Source organism: Echiichthys vipera (genome assembly GCF_963691815.1).
Source record: "Echiichthys vipera genome assembly, chromosome: 21".
Classification (NCBI taxonomy): domain Eukaryota; kingdom Metazoa; phylum Chordata; class Actinopteri; order Perciformes; family Trachinidae; genus Echiichthys; species Echiichthys vipera.
This window is the reverse complement of record NC_139846.1, coordinates 7,541,834-7,563,086: the sequence shown is the minus strand read 5'-3', so window position 1 is coordinate 7,563,086 and position 21,253 is coordinate 7,541,834. Positions and strand designations below refer to the sequence as shown.

Genomic DNA, 21,253 nt, shown 5'->3' with positions numbered 1-21,253 from the left:
TTTTATACCTTTCTTCATAGAGTATGTCGCTAAAGGGATTTTTATGCACAAGGAGGGTCAGGTCTCACTCTGCCCACCTGAGGGAGAGCAAGATAAGAAAAAATAAGTGCTGTTGCTGAAGTCAGCTTAACACCAAAAAAAAGGGGTGGAAAACAAAGGGACAGACACAAATAAGGGTGGAGACGTGATGTCACCTGCAAAGACGGGCAAAGACATTGTCAGAGAAGTAAAAGTCTTAATCCCTTCAGCTGAACAAATCTCAATCCGTATTACTCAACTTGTGACCTTTATTTACCTCAACTAGAGGAAGAGAAGAAGAAGGCAGTTAGAGGCAGGTCAGTTTAAACTGTCAATACTGTGGTTCATTTACTGTTTTGATTGGACGGAATATAAAAAACCCATTATGGAGCAGAGAACACAATGTTGCTGCTGCTGTCGCCTGCTACATTTACTGACAAAGATCATTCAATTCAATCATTCTGGCAAATAAGAGCTATAAGCGTAATATGAGAAAGTAAAAAAATCGTATAATTCAGTCAGAAAAATATGCAGATTGGTGCAAAAATAATGCACATTAATGCTAAACAAAGCGGGTTTTTTTTATATCAATAACATGATTATGAGTGCCACATAAAAACAAAAAAAGCAATGAGGAAAAACTCAACCTCTCCCCTCAATTTCTTCGTTTTGTTTTAGGTTTCAACATATAAACACACACACACACACACACACACACACACATGCGCACACACACACACACACACACACACACACACACACACACACACACACACACACATAAAAAATTCTCGTGAGCAAATGGTGCGAAAAATGTAATTCTTGCACAAGCAGCATCAACACATCAACAACCAGGGCTCACAGAGGCAAACAGTATGATTGTGTGTGTGTGTGTGTGTGTGTGTGTGTGTCCCGCAGTTGAGAAAAATGCATGCTGTGTTGCCAGGGGATTATTTCCCCCTACAGGTAACCATACACTGAAGCTCCTGAGAGACAGTGTAGTACACACACACACACACACACACACACACACACACACACACACACACACACACACACACACACACACACACACACACACACACACACACACACACACACACACACAAAAACTATATGCAGATGGCAGAAATTAGACACACTGATCTTGATAACCTTGAGCATTTCTTCCTGTTGCATTTGATTGTTCTTAATTAACATTCGATTATGAAATAATCACATGGTAATGAAGCTGTAAAATGAGTAGGTTTGTTATCAGTTCATTAACTCAACCGTATCTGTATGATTCTTGTTTGGCATTCTGGCAGAATGTTTTGTTTTAATCACACAAATCACTCAGCAGTTTGGTGTGTGCTACGAGCAGCTGCAAGCAATGACACACCAACAAAACTAATATGTGAGATAAAAACAGTAACTGGACTTTATCAAGCAACAGAATCTAAAACAGCTTCCTCCACTGTGCCTCGTGTGACACTAAAACTGGATCCTGACTGTAATCCAATATGTTTATTTGGCTCAGCAGTAATAGGTCATTATTCTGCACACGGAAAACAATCAAAGTCACAGAGTTTTGGAGTGTTTTGGCATTCATTAGCAGTCATGTTTATGCCCACCAGATGGACACATGGACAATATTGAATAATACAGCCAGATCGATATATCGACATAACAGTACCCGGAAGTATTGGACTATGTTCTCAGATATAAGTTGCTGTGCAAACCTTTTTTACAGAATATTTAATGCAGAAAACGAAGCTAGGGAGGGTTTTGAAAAGGTGTCATATGGCTACTCATTTTATTTTGATTTAATCTTTATATTAATGGTCAGCAATTGACAGATACTGAACATGTAGTTTAACTTAGGATTTTGTATGAGATGCTGGACCTGACCGGTTTTGTGCGGAAAGGCGCTGAGTTGTAGATAAACTGGAGCCTTTCCAGGGATTTTCTGAGCACACCAGATGCTGTGCAGCAAAAAAGACAATGCCGTTGATAGACATTAAAGATTTTTACATCCGCCGAACCCAAAAAGTTATTTCATAAAATTCCTAGCATTGGTAAATAATTCATCAAAACTTTATAAAGTTATTACCTAAAACTTTTAAACCTGCCTACGAGGATAAATCAACATACCTGCCACCTGTACTTTTCACCACCTGTACCTGTTTGCATCAGTTTCATTAATTCAAAAAGGCATTGTCGGCTCAATAACAGAGTCTGAAGACTCACTTTCTCTCCAACTCCCTCAATCTTAAGGCGCTTAGTGACGACTTCCAGCAGATGGGAATTCATCTGCCACTCTGGAAGCTACACCAAATGAGAAAACGCATTTATGTTATCAGTCTAAAGGTCAAATCCAGTCTGGGATTGAGAAGAACATCCCCAGTGAGTGCAAATTACCCAAATTAATTTCAGGAGCGTGCCAGGATCACTGATGAGGAAATCATCTTGTGCATAAGGACTTGCTACTTTGCTATGAGAGCAAATATTCTCCTTCACCGCAGGAAGAAACTGTTCTGTTCCTGAGAAAAATCACTACGGCTGGATAATTAAGCACTTCTCATTTTCACATTACCCGGGTGACATGAATGTTTTTGTCTCTTGCTTTCCTTGCAGATGTTTCCCTTGAGGTTTTTGAACAGGATTCATTTGGACGGTTCCAACTAACTGTCACTCAAACCTCAAATGAATTTAAAAAAATAGTGCAATCAAACAGTGTGTTGGAAGGATTCAAATGAGTTATCGGAGTTCCTGAAAAAGAAATGATGCACTGAAGAACTGAGAAGGTGTCAGACACACACACACACACACACACACACACACACACACACACACACACACACACACACACACACACACACACACACACACACACACACACACACACACACACACACACAGAGTATCTTACACACTTATTTGTACTCACTATATGGACATTACTATATAACGTTTGTATCTTACTGCATTGTATTGGTTTTTCTTGCTTTAGTGTCTTTTTCCATGCCTCTCCATTGTTATTTTTTTATTAATGCAATGTTGAGGAGTAAAATTTGACTCTCTTATTATTGTATAATTGAGATGTAACAAAGGAAATCAACTAGGCCTCTGTTCACTGCCTACACAGAACACGGCTGCCAGACTCCTATGCAAACATTAAAATAGGAATATATTACACCCGCACAAGCATCTTTGAACTGGCTCTATGTTAAGTATCACATTCCTTACGATATCCTCCTGTTTGTGTTTAGAGCCCAGCATGGTGTCGCCTTGAGCTACAGTGTATTACATAACTTCGATCCCCGTACAGTACAGATAGGCCCCTCAGATCTACAGATCAGTGGCTGTTAAAACACCCCACGATTTTGTCGGAAACTGTTTGAAAACAGGGCTTACGCGGTTGCTGCCCCAACTTTGGAATATTCTCCCTGAAAATAATGAATCTTGTGACACCTTTGAAAGGTGCCTTGTCTTCCCCTGCAGTGATTCTTGACTTGATTTGCATCCATCATTAATATGCATGAATTTCTGTCCGTGGATGTTTGTGTGCACTCTTTATTTATCCATGTATTTAAATACATATGCCTTGCAATAAGCAATAATGTTTCTCAGTTATGTTTTTTATACCGTAAAGGACTTTGGCACAAACCTGGCTTGTTTTTAAAGCATTCTATGAATAGATTTGACCTTGACCTTGCTCTGCTCTCTGCATGCTCACATGTTCACAATGACAAAGCAAGAAACCTGCTGGAAACCTGTGAAGCAGGTAAACCCTTGACCTTATTTTGAGGGCACACTGATATGGGAATTTTGAGTCTAATACCGATTTAAGAGAGGAAACCTTCACCAATTACTGATATGGTGAGCGGTGAATTTTTGAGCTGGAATGAAAATAATCCTTTTTTATGTGGATTGTTCACTGACTTTGCACCAATGTGACTGCAAAGGTTACTGTTCTTAATAAATAACTTTTATAAAGAAGATTTGACATTATTATATGCAGTTGAGAGTTGTCCAGGAGGAAACACCCGTACAGTTAATTGTCGGGAAAAATAAACTTTTGTTTCCTCCAAATGTCTCCTTGGGCCCCTTCCACCTCCAGGGTGCTTACCATTAAAAAAGAAATACACGTTAGGTCCGTTAGCGACCAATTGCAGCAATGTCCAATGACCAATGTCAGAGAGGGGCAGAGAGGAGGCTGGAGCCAGGCTGCAGATGCAGATAGCGCTGCTGCCAAGGCGAGCTGCGCTGGAGGGATAGAGAAAGTGTCAGAGCAGGTAGATAGAGAGAGACAGAGAGGAGAGAGTCAGTCGGCAGATGAGAGCGGAGCAGGAGAGGCCAGCTGTGCCGGAGAGAGGCAGGAGGGAGACATTGCGTCCACCTCTGAGTGAAGTTATGTGCGTTGGAGCCGAACTGTTCCCGCACAGCATAGGGCCTAATTAAAGCCATGTAAATAACTATGTGTTGATCTATAAGGAATAAATGTTCACTCAGGTTTAGGAATGATGCCAGTCTCAGTGTTGCTGTATTTCATGGGGTCATCATTCACTAATCATGGGTTAAGGGGGAAACTCACCTCAACCACCACAAATGTGTAACACTCACCTAGTCTATGGGGGGGTTGGTTCCATGATGAACTTGAGCTTCAAGCTGATACTTGCCGGATTTAATTAAGAGGCACCGACACTGTTCAGGTAAAACGTGATGTTATTGCAGCATCTACGCTAACATCTTGAGGAGCAGCCATTAAATTATGCCCATAGCTGCTAGTAGCGTATCGCAGGACGCTGATTGGTCGGGCCGCTGTAACACACACACACACCTTACTTAAAGCCTGAAAAGATGGGTTTTCGCATGATCGCGTGAGAATCCAACTTTGGTGTAATGTAACATCATGGTGGTGCTAGAGGGAAAGTCAGGGGATCAGTGATCCATTAAATAGTTGGTGAGATATATTAATCCGGACCAAAGTGATGGGCCGATCCATAGAGCGAGGCCACTAGTTTGGCTAAAAAATTTCAATATTGTTGTGTTTTCACAGCTGATTTGTGCTTTTAAGAGTACAAGAAACGCACCATTTAATGTCCATACAACCATCAGGAGTGCATTAATGGGAGGGGAAAGGGTACAACCGCAGTAACCATCTGTGTAATCTTTACCAATTATATACTTTCTACACAATTATGCTTTTTAAACATCATCATAAATACACTTTAATCAACACCCTGCTCCAAAGAGCATCAAAAAAGAATTTCAGTGTACTTGCTGGCACTGCAGAAACCAAGAAACAGAGGCATGGTACATGAACCAGCGAATTCTTGCACAAACAGCATCTACACATCAACAACCATGGCTCACAGAAGCAAACAGTGTGTATGTGTGTGAGAGTGTGTGTGTGTGTGTGTGTGTGCGTATGTGTGTGTGAGTGTGTGTGTGGCCGCGAACAAACCCATTTAACCATCCCACACAAAGTTAGAGGAAGACGTGACGCACAACCAAACACTGAGACAAGCCTATGCATGTATAAAGCTGCCAAATACATTACATAAAAGAAATTATTTATCATCAGGATGAAGGCAGCAAGCGAGCAGCCACACTTGCAGAAGAACAAGACACCTACTATTTCCATCCTTACATTTAAAAGCACAGAGAAATACAGCCAGGACTTTAGTCATAATGAGCCCAAAAACTGCTTGCGACACCTAGATTTATCTATTTATTCATTCATTCAAATGATCAGTTCAGTTCCGTCAACATGATGGTCAAAAACTTTTTCAAAAACCTTTTTTTTTTTTGCCTAAAAGCCATTAAAGATATTGAGTTTAGAAATAGAATCAACCTTCAAAACCCACAGTGTACACACACACACACACACACACACACACACACACACACACACACACACACACACACACGTACATGAACACACACACGCACATACATGAACACACAGCTAAATGAAGAGTTTTGAGCTGACAGTGGGTGTGAAAGTCTGCAGCCTTGAGGTGTAATGAGGCGCCTCGGCACAGTGTAATAATATGACAGTCGTCTGTAACCCTGTCATTAACACCAGCCTGTAGACAAAACCTGTGTGCTGCACTAACATCCAGATACGGTCTTTTAACTTTTTGAAATTTAAAAGGCCACCAGAGGGTACTCTCAACTTTCCTCTAACCTACTCTTACCTAGTTTTCTCAACTTGTTTCGCCGCAACCCCAACCTCAACCTCAACCTCAACAAAAGCGACACTACAAATGACGTAAAGCTTCAAAATGACTAACACTAGATACAAAAACATGCAAAACTCAAAACTAATGAATAAAAACTTTGACTTCCACAACACAATTTCAATGCACATCATTTTCCATTTTCAGCATTTACAGCTAGTCAAATCAGACTGCCCATCCAAAAGCAGTACTGGCACAAACTGCAGATGTACTGCACAGTTGCTTTTCTTGCTGCTGTTAATCAAAGGCCACATGGAGGACTTTGTAACACAAGAGCACTTACTCAAAATGTGTAGCTTCCATTTTCAATGCAAATAAAAAAAGGTATTAAAACTCCCTTATCTGTAAATAATCTTTAAATCAAAAAACATGTTACCATGAACAAAGTTGCAAACCTGAGAGGATTACCTTACTTTGATATATAGTACATTAACAATTGAAATGATCAAATCTAACCCCTAAAACCTGCTGACATAAACGTCTTCAGGTCTATTGTAAAGTTTCATTATTTTAAAATTGTCATATGTTAAAGACGTTATCACTGACAATGTAACTATAATCTAAGTGCACATTTATTTCAAATGTAATCTGGGTTGATTATGGTTACATGTAATCTGTTACTATCCAACACAGGTTAAAGGTTTCTTCCACACTTTCCCCTTTTATCCCTGGTGTTTGCATACTGCACTGTCTCCATTAAAGTTTTAAAAATGAGGCTTTCATGAGCACAGAATGTGCTTTTAGGAATACATGACAGGAGCAGATATTATACTGGTTAAGCAACAATATCAGGATATAAATGATGGCAGTCATCTAGACTAGATCAGTTTTTTTTTGTATCTACTGTTCTTGCCTCAAAGGTTTAAATTACATTGTGCAAGAAGGCTTCAGGCACTTCACAAAAATCTCACACTGGCATCTCCTCGGCAGTCAGCAAAAGTGTAAAGCAGATGGCAGAAAAATAAATTGGTGTTGACAGCTTTAATTGACAACTTTGTTGAGTTGTCACACCTGATTTGACCTGCTGGAGGATTGGGATGTAGTAGAGGATCAGCCAAGGTTACAGATAAGGGAGTGCGTCTTTCTTTCCTCAGTGCTTTTACAGGCTCATAAGGTACTTCCTCTGAGATTTACAACGTGGAACAGAGTCAGTTCAAGGCCTCGGGTCACAGCATGCTGAAAGAGTGTTGCCTCCAATTAAATGTTTCTAAAACAGTATATTCTGCAAAAACAACAGACCTACTAGTGACTCTTTTGTACTTGTAGCAGGTGGACTATTATAGATTGTTTTGAAATATCTTGGTGTTAAAGCTGCAGGGGGCAAAAAGCAAAAACCGCCAGAATATCAAGTGGAGTGACACTTCTTCCTGCAGCTCTCAATCTCTTCTCTCTGTCCAGCCCCTCCCATCACACGAGCATGGGCTTCATGCAGTACAAGACGAGTCATCTATTTCATCATGGTGTCAACATCTCTTTGAGAAAGACTGTTTTCTTTGCAAACTGTAAAGCCTTTTGAAATGACATACTGTGATCCGGGGCTCCAGCTGAACTAGTGGGTATAAAGCTGCAGTTAGCAGAAGACTAAACAGATATTTTTTTGTTGACCCTCTTTTGACGCTGACAAATCAAAAACGTGTCAGTTACTTGTCAATATCAGCAAGGCTTTTTAGAGATGGAGAGAATATTTTGCTAACAGTTTAGCCTGTTATCCATAGATTCATGGAGCAGCCCGCATGAGGTGCGTTTACACTACGGTGGAATACCCGGAATGAAGCAGGTCTATTTCACCAAAACGCCCCTAATTTGCATGTGAGTCGCTCGAGCGGCTGTTTGAGCGCCTGTTTGTTGGCCCTGCTCTCCCACAGGGCCAACAAACAGCCGCTCAAACCCTGAGAGAAGCCTGGTTGCTGATTGGATGTAGCTCTCAGCGGGATGTGACGTGTGGTAGTACAGACGCCAGAACAACATGGCGTAGTAGAGTAGACACTTTTATCCAGTGGTGTACAAGAACGCAGCGCAGTAAATCAACTGTGCACAAGCGTCTTTGTACGGACTTAAAGTTAAAATGAGTGCTGCAGCAGCCGGGTTGGATTCAGACCTGCGTACCTTTGATGTAGCCCCCCCCCCCCTCTCTGTCTTTCTCTCTCACATTTACACACAAACGCACTGTCAACACACTTTTACAGCGCCCAGAAATTTTAAGACCGAGTGTTTTCGTTCATGTTACTTGTACATAAGTTGACATGATCTGAAACTTAGCAGCCACATTTTACCCTAATGGAAACACGCCTATGGATGCATCAGCCACTCCAGGGCTGATAAACATTGTGCTAAATGTTGATTTTTAATGTTGATACATCTCTGACCAATTTAACACTTATCCAGTCTAGCCTTGTATTAGCTGCAGCTGTTAGACTTTGGCCAATGTCTGCAGAACTATTTTTCACCAAAGGGAAGAGCACGCACGTCTGCATCGAACAACCAAAAGGAACTCTCTCTCTCTGAAATTACCTCTTATCAGTCAAGTTTACTATCAATTACAATATGATGAAAGATTATAATCATTTTTTTATTTGACTCTAACTTGTACTTTAAGTCACATTAGAAATAATGTTAAGGGTCCAGTTCCATCTTGCAAATTTCAGATTCATTAGAAATCACACGTCTAAAGACTGCCAAGATGTTTGTGATTTGAATCGGTCTGAATTAAGGGCTTTGCGCTCTTAAGAAGTCACACAAAAGATACTCTACTTCTAGCCATAGTTGTGCTGTGTGTGTGTGTGTGTGTGTGTGTGTGTGTGTGTGTGTGTGTGTGTGTGTGTGTGTGTGTGTGTGTGTGTGTGTGTGTGTTTGTGTGTGTGTGTGTGTGTGTGTGTGTGTGTGTGTGTGTGTCTGCAGTATGGCACCTGTCTGATGGCGTGCAGCAGTTTGCCGTAGGAGTAGAGGATGACTCCGAATGGCAGGACCAGGCAGAAGGTGAACAGACAGACGATGTAGGAGATATTGTTTGGGGTCTGGGTCTTCCAGTCCACTGAGCAGGTGGTGCCGGGACCCTCGGGCCCGTATCTGCTCCAGCCCAGCAGCGGAGGTACAGTCCAGGCCACAGAGTAGAGCCAGGAGAAGAGGATCCCTCCAAGCGCCGGGCGGAAGTCTCTGCCGTCAGCTATGGTGGTCTTTATCATGGTGCAGTATCGCTCGTAGGACAGGACGGCCAGGGAGATGAGGGAGACAATGCCTGGGGAAAGGGAAGTATTACAGGAGGTAAACTACAGGGATATCCAGACAAACACTATGAGAAAAATGGGGTGTTTTTTTTACATTGCAGTATCTAAACATGTTCTAGTAGAAACCCAAAAGACAAGTATGAACCTGAAAATGATTGATGATGATCAATTGAATGATTGATCTTGCATATATCATCCTCGGTGGCTATAATCTGTTGACACTGACAAACACAAGCAGAGTAATCGATGAATGTTCTCTCGGAGTGAATTATTGCTGAAATGTTAAATCAGAGCTCATCAGCACATACAGGCTAAAGTGCCAGTCCGGGGGCACTTTACCTCAATTACACAAGCTCCTCGTGGACAGTCTTTGATTACAGACAATCACAGCACCTCAGTGCTGCATAATGGAAGATTTTGATTGGCTGACACTGTTGCGTGTTTGGTGCGGACAGGAGGCGAGGGTCATGGGCCCACAATATGTGGAGAGCAACAACAAGAGTGAGAGTCTTGAGAATAATGAGAACGATCATGCGTGTGTGTGTGTGTGTGTGTGTGTGTGCAGGCCGATGAAGGGCGAGTGAGAGCCCTCTGTTTTAATTACTGATGCTCTCTTAATAAAGCATATGGACTGTTTAGGTCAAACAAATACTTCACTAATCCACCACATTAAAGTAATGGGACACAAGCCTTTTAATGTCCTTTTTAATATTTCGAATTATTCTGGTTAAGTATTTGTGGGATGGATTGCTGATTACCTGCATTTTTGTTTTATACCACCACCAGAATTTTCCAATCCTGCTTGTCAGTTTTAAGACACAAATTATCAACATTTTGGTTGTGAAAAAAAATCCTCTAAAAACGATTTTAAAGGAACAACCCTTATTTTAGTTATAGTTTTAGTTATTTTTATGCAGCGGGAGAGTGACACAAAGTCGGTTGAAAGCGGTAGTTTCCCTCTCTAGCATTAGAAGCTAATGCTAGCAAGACATTTTTTTGCTGACCAAAATGTTACAATTAACTTTAATAAAGTGAATACACACTGTGAGAGGTTTAAAGTTCACAGATGTTTTAATGTACACAGTGCCGTGTGTTAGGACTTATTTTGTGGCGAACAAAATTAATCACGTTTCTTCGTTCCAAAAACATCAAAGCCGAGATCGCCAACAATGTAGTCAATGAGCCCGGTTTGATTAAAAGAGTGTTTTTGAAAAACTTACCAACTGGCCCCCAGCTTCTCCTCGTACTAAAGTCCATTCAAACCCATTACCAAATGCAATCCAAAAGGTAGGAGGCCATTTATGATTTATTCAAGAAAAACACGTAAATGTTGTGGTTTGTAGCAGTTTGGTGAAATATAAGTTAATAATAAATGGTAAAAGGTTTGGAAAAGTCACACACAGCTTTCCCTGCAGCACCGAAACATTACGCAGATCTCGGGGGCAGGGGGCACAGGTAAAGATGACTAGCCTGCAACTTGAAGTGAAGAGACAGAATGGTTCGTTTCTATCTTTCCCGGCTAAGAAACAAAAATGAAACGATACGATGACCGTGCTCTGATAAACTAGTGGCTTATTGTTTTGAATCTGGACAATGAGACGTCGATTGAGACACTTAGGCAGAGGGATTACCGTGTCTGCAGCAAACATTGGGAAAAGGACGACTTCATAATTTCTAGAAGAGTTTCTGACCCAAAGAACCCAAAGAAGATGTGCTTGAAGAAGAATGTCATTCCACGAGTGCAGCAACTGGCTACGGATAGACTGGAGTAGGTCAACCAAAAGAACTGTCACTGAGTGATCGCTGAGTGGTCAAAAACTGGTACCACTTCCCGTCTGGCTCATTCACCTGGGGCTCCTCTCCTAAGTACGCACAGGTAGGCTCATCAAACCAGCTACGACATCTCCAGCAGATCAAAGCAAATGTTGTCTCCGTAAAATAGCAACATATTAAACAAACAAGTAACTCAAGTAACCAAACCAAGTTCATCCTGCTTATTTAAGTGACAAATCAAACATAATATCAAACCAAAAAATGTCTCTAACACCATGGATATCTGTTTCTTAGCCTCTATCCTGATTGACAGGTCACCGTGTAGCCCCGCCCTAAAGTGTCTCCTGCTTTATCATCTATTTTTCTCTAAATGGGACCATAATTTACAAAAAGAACAGCATGCTGCATTGAATAAGACTTGAAACTAGAGACTGAGACCATTCACTCAATATGAAAATGTTTACTGAGGTAATAAATCAATAGGCTCAGTTTCTCATTGACTTCTATACAAGCTGACTTCTTTTTAGAGCCAAGAAGGTTTGAGGCACTTTTAAACAGAACAGACCCATCCCATTTTCCTACTATGTCGAGTCAAAATGACTGCTGTGAGAAAGGTCAGGAGGTCAATGTGCTCAAGAAAATACCAAACCCTGGAGAAGTCATGTGTGAACTTATCTTAAAGCTTCCTTCAGGCATCAGAACACGCTGAAAACCCAACAATGGACATAGAATCATCTCACAAAGCCTAAATGGTTAATGTGTAGGTGTGTTAATATACATCCAGCCCACAGAGAACAGTAACTTTAGCATTCATTTTGACTTTGTCTTTTTGATCTCTGCCAACTCCTGAGGGTATTATCCGACTTTTTAGTTGCTAAATGCTCCACGAAGTTCACCAGCTAGTTGGGCCATAAGCAGCTAAATAGATGGATCCCCGCAACTTTAAAATGTTGTTTTGTTATAATCATGGGATCATCTGTTTGTAAATGTAACCAGATTTGTCCTCATTTGATCATGAAATGTAATTATTGTCTTGTGATATCTACATAAGAATCTCATGATCTTCATAACAATCATAGCTTTTGCGTGATTCTAAAATTGCATATAATCCGATTATCTAATAACAAACAGCTCAATCACCTGCAAAAGTATTAAAAGATAAAACACTCGGCCCAAATTGTCATATAATCACATATAAATAAATCCTTCCTTCCAGCCTAATCTAGTGGATTAATTTAATATCATTGGTCTGCTATCTCAGCAACAGGGAAACTCTTAACAGGGACCATTTTTTCCTTAATTTCCTGTAATGATTGTCTCCCTCCTCTGAGTCTGGTGGGGATTCAGGGGGAACGTATCACTGCCTTATGTACGCTTTGATTCAAACACAGCCCACTTTGATTCTCCACTATGCATTATAATGGCTTTTTACCTGGAGCTTGATTCTTTTTCCCCCAGCTCCAGTGGTGTGGAATAGATTTTATGGTAAAATGAATGACCCAGTGTCCTACGCTGAGTCAGCACAGGAGCTAATCATGATTCATTGTCTCCCTCTTTTCTGTTTCTTTCACCTCTGTCTCCCTCTATTTCCCTCTCTTCTTCTATCTTGTTTCACATCAAATTAAAAAAAAGCAGAAAAACTTGTGCCAAATAAAGACCATTTCTTCCAGATGCTGCACACTCAGCACAACTTCCAGCCCACGAGGGGTGTCTTTCACGTGCACTGATTGCAAGAAACTGCAGGTTGATTTCTTACTCTTTTGCAGTAATTATATATCTTAAACATCATGCGTAAAATTGGAGGTAGGCGATTAGTGAAACCTGATTTCCCCAGGAGAAAGATAATCTTTCAGGTTTCTAATTGACTCTTTACACGTGTGCAAGACAAGTGTCGCTGGAATAAACAGTGTTACACGATGCAATGAAATTATTATATTATTATTTATTTTCTTGAATAATTGATTATTCATTCAGTGATCCCCAAGCCTTTTCCTTAAGGAACTCTTTCTTCCCTATCATTGAGTAAACTGACTAAGTGACATAATTTATGGATATTATATTCAATGCATAACAATTACAGTACAGGAAAAAGGGATAAAATGTACAACCAAAATAGTGTCCATAATAACTGCAGGACGTTTGTGTGAAATGAGTGACATGTTACTAATTCACTTCCTCCCCGGAGTTGTTTGTGCTTTGTCGTCTCGCAGGTCTCTGGTGATCGTGGTGGTACCTGCTGCCGTGGTCCTGCATGATGCTTCCTGCTACTATTATAATCTATCACCTTAGCTGTGCTTGTTTCTACTATTATGCTGTATTAACTGCCATAACATATAAGTCCTATTCACATTACTATAGATATTATTATAGTTACTGGAAGTGTGTCTGTCTCTGTCTTTGTCTTTGTCTCTCTCTGTCCATCTGTCTGTCTTTTCTCTCTTTCTCTCTCCTTTTCTTCCTCCCCAACCGGTGCAGACAGATGTCCGTCCTCCACAGAGCTGGGTCTGTCTGACGTTCCTGTCTGTTAAAGGGAAGGTTTTCGTTGCCACCGTACTCTACGGGGGAATGGTTGGGTCTATGTTTATCATAAATAAGTCATAGAGTGTGGTCTTTACCTACTCTGTAAAGTGTCCTGAGATAACTTTTGTTATGATTTGGCACTATAAATAAAATTGAATTGAATTTAATTGAATTAAATATTGAATGAATAGATATTACAGTTTTCCTGTCATTCTTAGGAACCTGAAATACAATTCTCTGTATTATGTTGTTTCTCTTTATTTTTTAACAATCGTACATGAATCGTCTGATACTGATGCACAACAACTTGCATGCAAGGTGGCCAAACTGGCTATCAAAACAAACAGGGATTACACACACACACACACACACACACACACACACACAGACACACACGGACACACGGACACACACACACACACACACACACACACACACACACACACACACACACACACAAACACACACACACACACACACACACACACACACACACACACACACACACACACACACACACACACACTAACACACACACACACACACACACACACACACTAACACACACACACACACACACACACACACACACACACACACACACACTAACACACACACCTATCATCCTACTTCTGGCCCTTACTCGGATAACACATCTTAACTACCACACCTAAACCACACGTAAAGTTTCATTACTTAATCTGGCATGGTTGGGATGTTGTCATGTGACAAAATCTGGCTGAGAACAGACAGGTATATAATGGCAAAATACTGAAAACTACCCCTTTGTTAGTTCCCCCTACAGTAGGTGTCACACAAGGTTAAAACAACACCAGTGTCCCGGCTAGTAAATAGATGCCTTACCCCCCTTAAAGTCAAGAAGACTTTGTGACCCAGGTCTGGAATCGGTGGTTTAGTTGATAACATCAGAGTTTATAGAAAATGCCCATCATAATTCCCTAAAGACCCATCTTCAGACTGCTTAATCCCCTGACCAACAGTCTAAACACAAGGATTATCAGTCGACAATGTTGTAAAACAGACAAGCAATTGGGGTCACATTGGAGTAGCAGTAACTCAATGTCACCTTTGTCTAATAGATATAATCATCTCAGCTATACATGCAGCAATGCATCCTTGTTCCCAAACTAACTGAATTCAAAGTGTGACTGAAACTGACAAGGAGTCTCCTCAATGAGTCTCAATAAATCAGTTGTTGCTGAGCAGCTGACCATTTGTCATAATCAGACCGTTCCATGCTATAAGGTTCAAAACGTGTCTTGTGACACCAACACACTTTATATAGTTATGCTGTAGCTCCACAAAAAGGGGAAAGACATCTTCGAAGTGATCTGCTACTTGTATATATGCTTTTACAATAAACTGGTTATACATACACTAACACTTTTCTCCCAACCTGACCTCAGTCAGTGCTTCCTGCTTCTTTAAAAAGTGCACAAATGAACAAAAGGTTTACAACTAATACCTTTGTCTTTCTTTACGTATTTTATAACAGTTGTTTGGAGCAACAGCTGTGGGGATTACTATTGAGTTTGTCATTGCGATGCAACAGCCTGGGTCCTTGTTACCTTCCTCCCAGCTGAAGTCACATCCACTCCAAAAGGAAATAAACTGGGGCACGTTTGTAGTGTTTGCGACTGTGAAATGGTCTAACCCTACACCTGTTGCTCCTTACATCATTATGATGACGGACTGCTGTAGGACAACAGAGAGATGGATGGGAAGAAAGAGTAAGAAAGACACAAACATCATCTGTGAGCTCATGTTCTAGGAGCAATTACACGCTTCCTGACAGTCCCTGGCTGCTGGGCACAGTCGCTCTGATGTTGTCTGGGTACTCACAGCAGGACAGACGGTCCCATTGAGTGATACAAGACGTCTTCTGTTTTCAGTCCTGACAACCTGAGTCGATTTGTGTTTTGTGTGGTCTGTCAGTGAGAAATGTCTACTGCAAAAAAAGAGAAGTTGTGTGAACTCAAAATTTCAAGGCAACAAATTTTGATCTAATTTTAATTTGGGCAATTACACTGAATATATTAAGTTTTGCTTTTGAATTTGCTCAACTCCGATTTCTGATTTTTGTCAACTCAAATGTAAGTTGTACTAATTTATAATTTTACATGGTCATCTCATTCATCTCATCTTCATCCACTTATCCAACTTTAAATCCATAATCCTGCTAACTCTCCTGTAAATTGGACTGACTTATACATTCTTATTTATCATACTTTTTTTTTTACATGTTGTTTTTATTTGGGAGACTTTGCAACAAACGTCTGTTTACTAAAAGACTTTGGAAACCAGCTGTGCACGTTGGCACAGGATGGTTAAGCAGTAAGTGCACTATCTCGCTCATCTGTCGAGTGAACTGCTGCACTGAAGGTTCAGACAATTTCAGAGACAGTTTAGAACGAGTTATATGCAGTGTATACTGGGGAAAACATGTTGCTTCTGGTAATTTGATTGTGTTGTCATGCTGACAGTGCAATTTTTTTTCAGACAGTATATTTTTCTTTCCGGTACGGCGTACCCCCTTTTCAAATCTATTAGTGGTACGCTGTAGCGGCCAGTACCGGCTTACTTTCACCACTGGACATATCTCCTCATGTCGTACCTGAGGTGCTTTTTGTGCAGTTGGACTTGTATGTGATGCTTCTGAAATAGCTCAGGGTATCTGCAGGTCTTGGAAAGTCTTGAATAAAATTGATCAAAAGTCTTCCTCTTGCCTGCGATGGGCAGTGATAATATGTGTTTGTGTGTGACTGCGGGCTGTCAGGAGACACCATCAGACTTTCATCTGTCCTTTTTGGGCTGCGTAAGATCCCCTTAATTTAATGAATTGTATCATTAGATATAATCTAATATACTGCTGAAAAGTACTTAAAAACATGATATTATAAAATATTATTCTGGACCATTTCGTCACTGCTGTTTTTCCAAAAATGGGTATTAAATGTGTAATTTAAAATGTCTAAAAAGTCTTAAAATTGAACTTGATGAGCCCCGGCAGAAGCCCTGGGTTGACTGTTGCCACAATCAAATGGGCCAGCCACAGAACAGGAGACTTTTGATCCGTTCGCTTTCTAAGTTTTGCTCTTATCTCACACTGGGAAGCCGAAAACATTTGCTCCACTGTTACACAAATACATTTTTTCCAGTTAAACACAATTTAAACTCTGCAGAGTCCAAACCTACTTCCGAATGTGAAAAGACTCTAAGACTTTTCCCATCTACTCAGGCACGTTTAAGTACTGGGGCTGAAATGATTTCCATCATTAATTAATCTACCATTGAGATTCTTTATTAACTGATAAACCCAAATACATTAAACGGAGAAAAGCAGCAAATCAATTTGAATAATCAATTACATAGCAGTGGCTGATAAGGTTTCTGTTGACTGACTTATCAGTTAATCACCTAATTGTGTCATATAATAATTACTACTACTTCTTCTTGAATCACAAATACACCTGTAAATGTTCAGTTTCTTAAAAGCTTTGCATCAACCAGAGTACAATAAGAGTCAAATAACTTGAACTCCACTTGGGCATTCTCAACCTGTGCTGCATTTCATCTTGTATTTCCACAATCTGATCAATTCTGACCAGCTGCTCCCATAAATCTTTGATGCTAAGGTTCCCATCTCTCCTCTCCGGACAGCCAACGAGCAGCCCAGTCCAGAACTCAATCTTTAAAGCATCTCATTCAGATCATTTTGAACCAAGAGCCTATGATCCTCTCAGTTTTGATGTTATTATTGCTTTCTTTTTCTTCCTGCAGCCGCTTCTGAACTTATACCACGGAGAAAGACTGTGCAAAACTAATCATTGAAGTTCTGTGTACAGTAGCAGCCAGGAAACCTGTTGACCCTTGTCGGTAGCTGTGTAATGGAGTTATTGAGTCTGAATCGTTCAATTTGATGGGAAAAAGATAGAAGACTAGCTCAAAATGGTGTGAGGAGAAAACACCCGATTCCAGAGCAACAGCACCTTACTGCAAGACCAGACTCCATAGAGAAAACAACTCATTTAAAAGGCACAAAACATCACTGTATCTTACTGAGAGTTCAGACACATTTAACGTTTCCACATTCCACAAAGAACAGATCTTTGAGAGCAGGAACACCTTACTACTAGTCCGGACTCCACAGAGAAAAAACACACATTTAAGAGCACCAACAGCTTACTGTTACTACCTCCAAAGAGAAAACAACACATTTTAGAGCAACAGCACTTCATGTCCAGACTCTCCAGAGAAAACAACTGATTTAAGGGCAAAACCACTTTCCTGCTTCTTACTACAAGTCCAGACTCTGAAGAAAAGGTTTAGGAGCTTCAACACCACACTGTGCCTTACTTCAAGACTCCATAGAGAGAACAACTCATTTAAGAGCAACATGAACACCTGACTGCTCCAGAATCAGCAGAGGAAACCACTTATTTAAAAAAGGCAACAGCAACACTTTATTGCACCTTACTGCCAGTTCAGACCCCTAGAGAAAACAAATGATTTAATAGCAACTGCACTTGGTTGCACCTCACAGTCCAGAACTATGGTCTAGACCAAAGAGAGAAAACAAGTGATTTCCAAACAAAAAGACCATACTCCATGTCCAGATTCTTCGGAGAAAATGACTAATTTAAGAGCGACAACAAGACTTTACTGCACCTTACTGCAATTCCAGATTCAAACATGAGGAAACAACTGATTAAAGAGAAAGTGAAACTACTCATCCAGATTTCAGAGATAAAACAGATTTAAGAGAAACCACACTTCATTGCGCCTCACAGTTCTTCGAGTCCAGACCTATGGTCCAGACTCCAAAGGGAAAAAGACTGATTTAAGAGCAACAACACTTTACTGCACCTTACTTCAAGTCCAGAATCCAAAGTAGAAAAACCTAATTGAAAGTGTAATTCCAGCATAAAATCCTCCCATGGTCTTTTTTAACACTTGCACACATCAAATAAGCCATCGAGACAGACCAAACCTCTGCAGTATCATCCCTACACGTAAAACGAAGCATCAATGTGCTCTTCCTTTTGGATTGCATTTGGTTATTGACTTGAATGGACTTTACTATGAGAGGAGCTGTGTAAGTTTTATGTGTAAGGACTCTTATCATGCTACTGCGGAGGTTTGGTGTTATTTTGAGCAGTATTAGTGGTTAAAAAAGTCGTTTTAATGCCTTCACCTAAATGCCCTGAGCTTATCAGTGTTAGCCACTCAGTTAATAGTTCATACACAAAAAAAAACTGTCTCGATGGCTTATTTGATGTGTGCAAGTGTCGAAAAAGACCAGGGGGATGATTTTACACCGGAATTTCACTTAAAGAGTAGCCATACTTTATGGCACCTCACAGTTCTTCAAGTCCAGATATGGTCCAGAGCCCAAAGAGAAAACAAGTGATTTAAAGACAACACCATACTGCACGTCCAGATTCTGCAGGAAAACGAACGATTTAATTAAAGAGCGGCAACAACACTTTACGGCACCTTACTGCAACTCCCACGAGGAAACAACTAATTTTAAAGCAACCACACTTTATTGCACACATGAGCACTTCAAGTCATGAGCTGTGACCGAGGCCCCAAAGAGAACTCAAGTGATTTAAGAGCATTACTCCAGATAGATGACACAAAGATGAGTGAAAGAGAGGAGAGGTCTGCACTTTTGGTTTATTAAAATATTGATTTGCACCCAATCACAGAGTCCCTTGAGTACACAAAGAAAAACGTCTCAATTGGGTTATAGAGCATGAAACTCGACTCAATCACCACCGTCTTCACTCCATGGTCTAGAAAATTAGGATCCAGGTTTATGAGCATAGGGGTGACATTAATCAAACAGTGGCAGTAATTAGAGGGATTGTCCTGAAATGGAGAGGTCAGAGGTTTGATCCCAACACTAGTGAAGAGCCCTGTCAACAGTCACACCAGTCACACAGCAGACAACCTCTAAGGATCAGATAAGAGCCGAACAAGAGCAGATTTATTATATAATACGATCAGAAATGCTTTTTCCATGTTTTAGGTTTTTTTTAGTGTTCACTTTGTCTGCATCTGTCCTCTTCCCCCGAAATGTAAAGTTACCCCTGGGACTTAATATGAATGATGACACATTACCGTATCATATTATTTATGTCTGCAGGAAATGAAGTTTGTAAACTTGGACATACTCAGCAGTGAACAGCACATTATAGCTTAAACCTATTATAGCTTACACCTTAAGCTAATTGGATTTAATTGCAGAAGGATATCGGTTGACGGGATTTTAATCAGGTTAATGTTATGAGTGAGTTTTTCGTTGCGACAGGCGGTGAGAGCAGATTTTCTGCAGGCTCCTGCAAGTGGCAAGAGATCACATCTTGCAGAACAAATCTGCTCCGAAAACCTGTATATCAATGTTTGAACCATTTTTTAAAGATGAAGATGCTCGTGAAATCGTTTTTGGATAAAAGTGCATGATGTGCAGCATTGTCAAAATAAAAAAGAAGACGTTTTGGAGACCAGCTTTTCACACTTTCAGCGGTAGTTAAAGTTAGTTACACACAGACACTGTCTGATTGATCCCAAAGAAACTGAAAACTGCTACTTACCTAAACATGCGTTAACGAACCCGTACCAAACGCACCCAGTGCGTCCGATCAGCCACCGTCCCTGGGTGCTGGCCGCGAAGCTGAACGGGGTGCCCAGCACGCTGACCAGGAGGTCGCTCGCAGAGATGCTCACCAGCAGGAGGTTCATAGGCGTGCGCAGTGCCCGGTACCGGCAGAACAGCAAGAGCACAAGGAAGTTACTGAGGAAGCCGAAGGTGCCGATAAAGCCGAGGCACACCGCCACCACCAGGTGCCCCTTCGGACTCAGGGACGGAGGAGGGAAAGAACCGGACACCTGCTCGTATGCGTCCGTCGCCGCAGTTCCACCGGCTCCTCCCCCGGGACAGCGCGCACAGTTCAGGCTCACGTTGCAAACGATCATACCGGGCTGCGCCACAAAGTTTGCACCTGCCCGAAGTTTGCACCGCGGGACGGAACCATTAAGTATGTGTTGACTCTGTCAACCCATCTGGAAAAGCGCGCGGGAGAGTCTTCTGTTGCACCGTGGCAGTTTAATAAAAGGAAAGTAGAAACGTGTAACCGCCGGGGTATCCAATCCCAGTGAGCTACTTCGCAAATGAGTGAGGATTCAGAGAGTAAATGTGAGTGTCACGCTAGATCCGCCCCCTCCTCGCTGTGCGCTCCGGCTCCGGAGAGGTGCGCTCCTTTTCCACGGGTCCAGCTCTAAAGCGCGCATGAGCCCTTTTTAAACTCCTCACCATGAGGCGACAGGGTGGTGCGTGTATTTGTGTTATATAGTTTCCATCTACCGTCAGACCGTCAATGACAGCGTTGCATAACATTAGTTCTGGGGGAGAAACACACATGAAGGGAAACTGATTAAAACGCTGTGTGACAGGTGTGCGCAAAG

General features: G+C 41.1%; 1 protein-coding gene across 1 annotated transcript in view; it reads right to left on the bottom strand.

The window, feature by feature from the left end:
• The window catches only part of tmtopsb (teleost multiple tissue opsin b), a gene marked incomplete at both ends in the record, with an annotated part of 35,679 nt that extends 14,915 nt beyond the window's left edge, over positions 1–20,764 (bottom strand). The window contains 2 exons of the mRNA XM_083936044.1: positions 9,152–9,480; positions 20,383–20,764. Of these exons, the coding sequence (XP_083792170.1) occupies positions 9,152–9,480; positions 20,383–20,764 (711 nt within the window). The remainder of the gene's footprint in view (positions 1–9,151; positions 9,481–20,382) is intronic.
• Between the last annotated feature and the right edge of the window lie 489 nt (positions 20,765–21,253).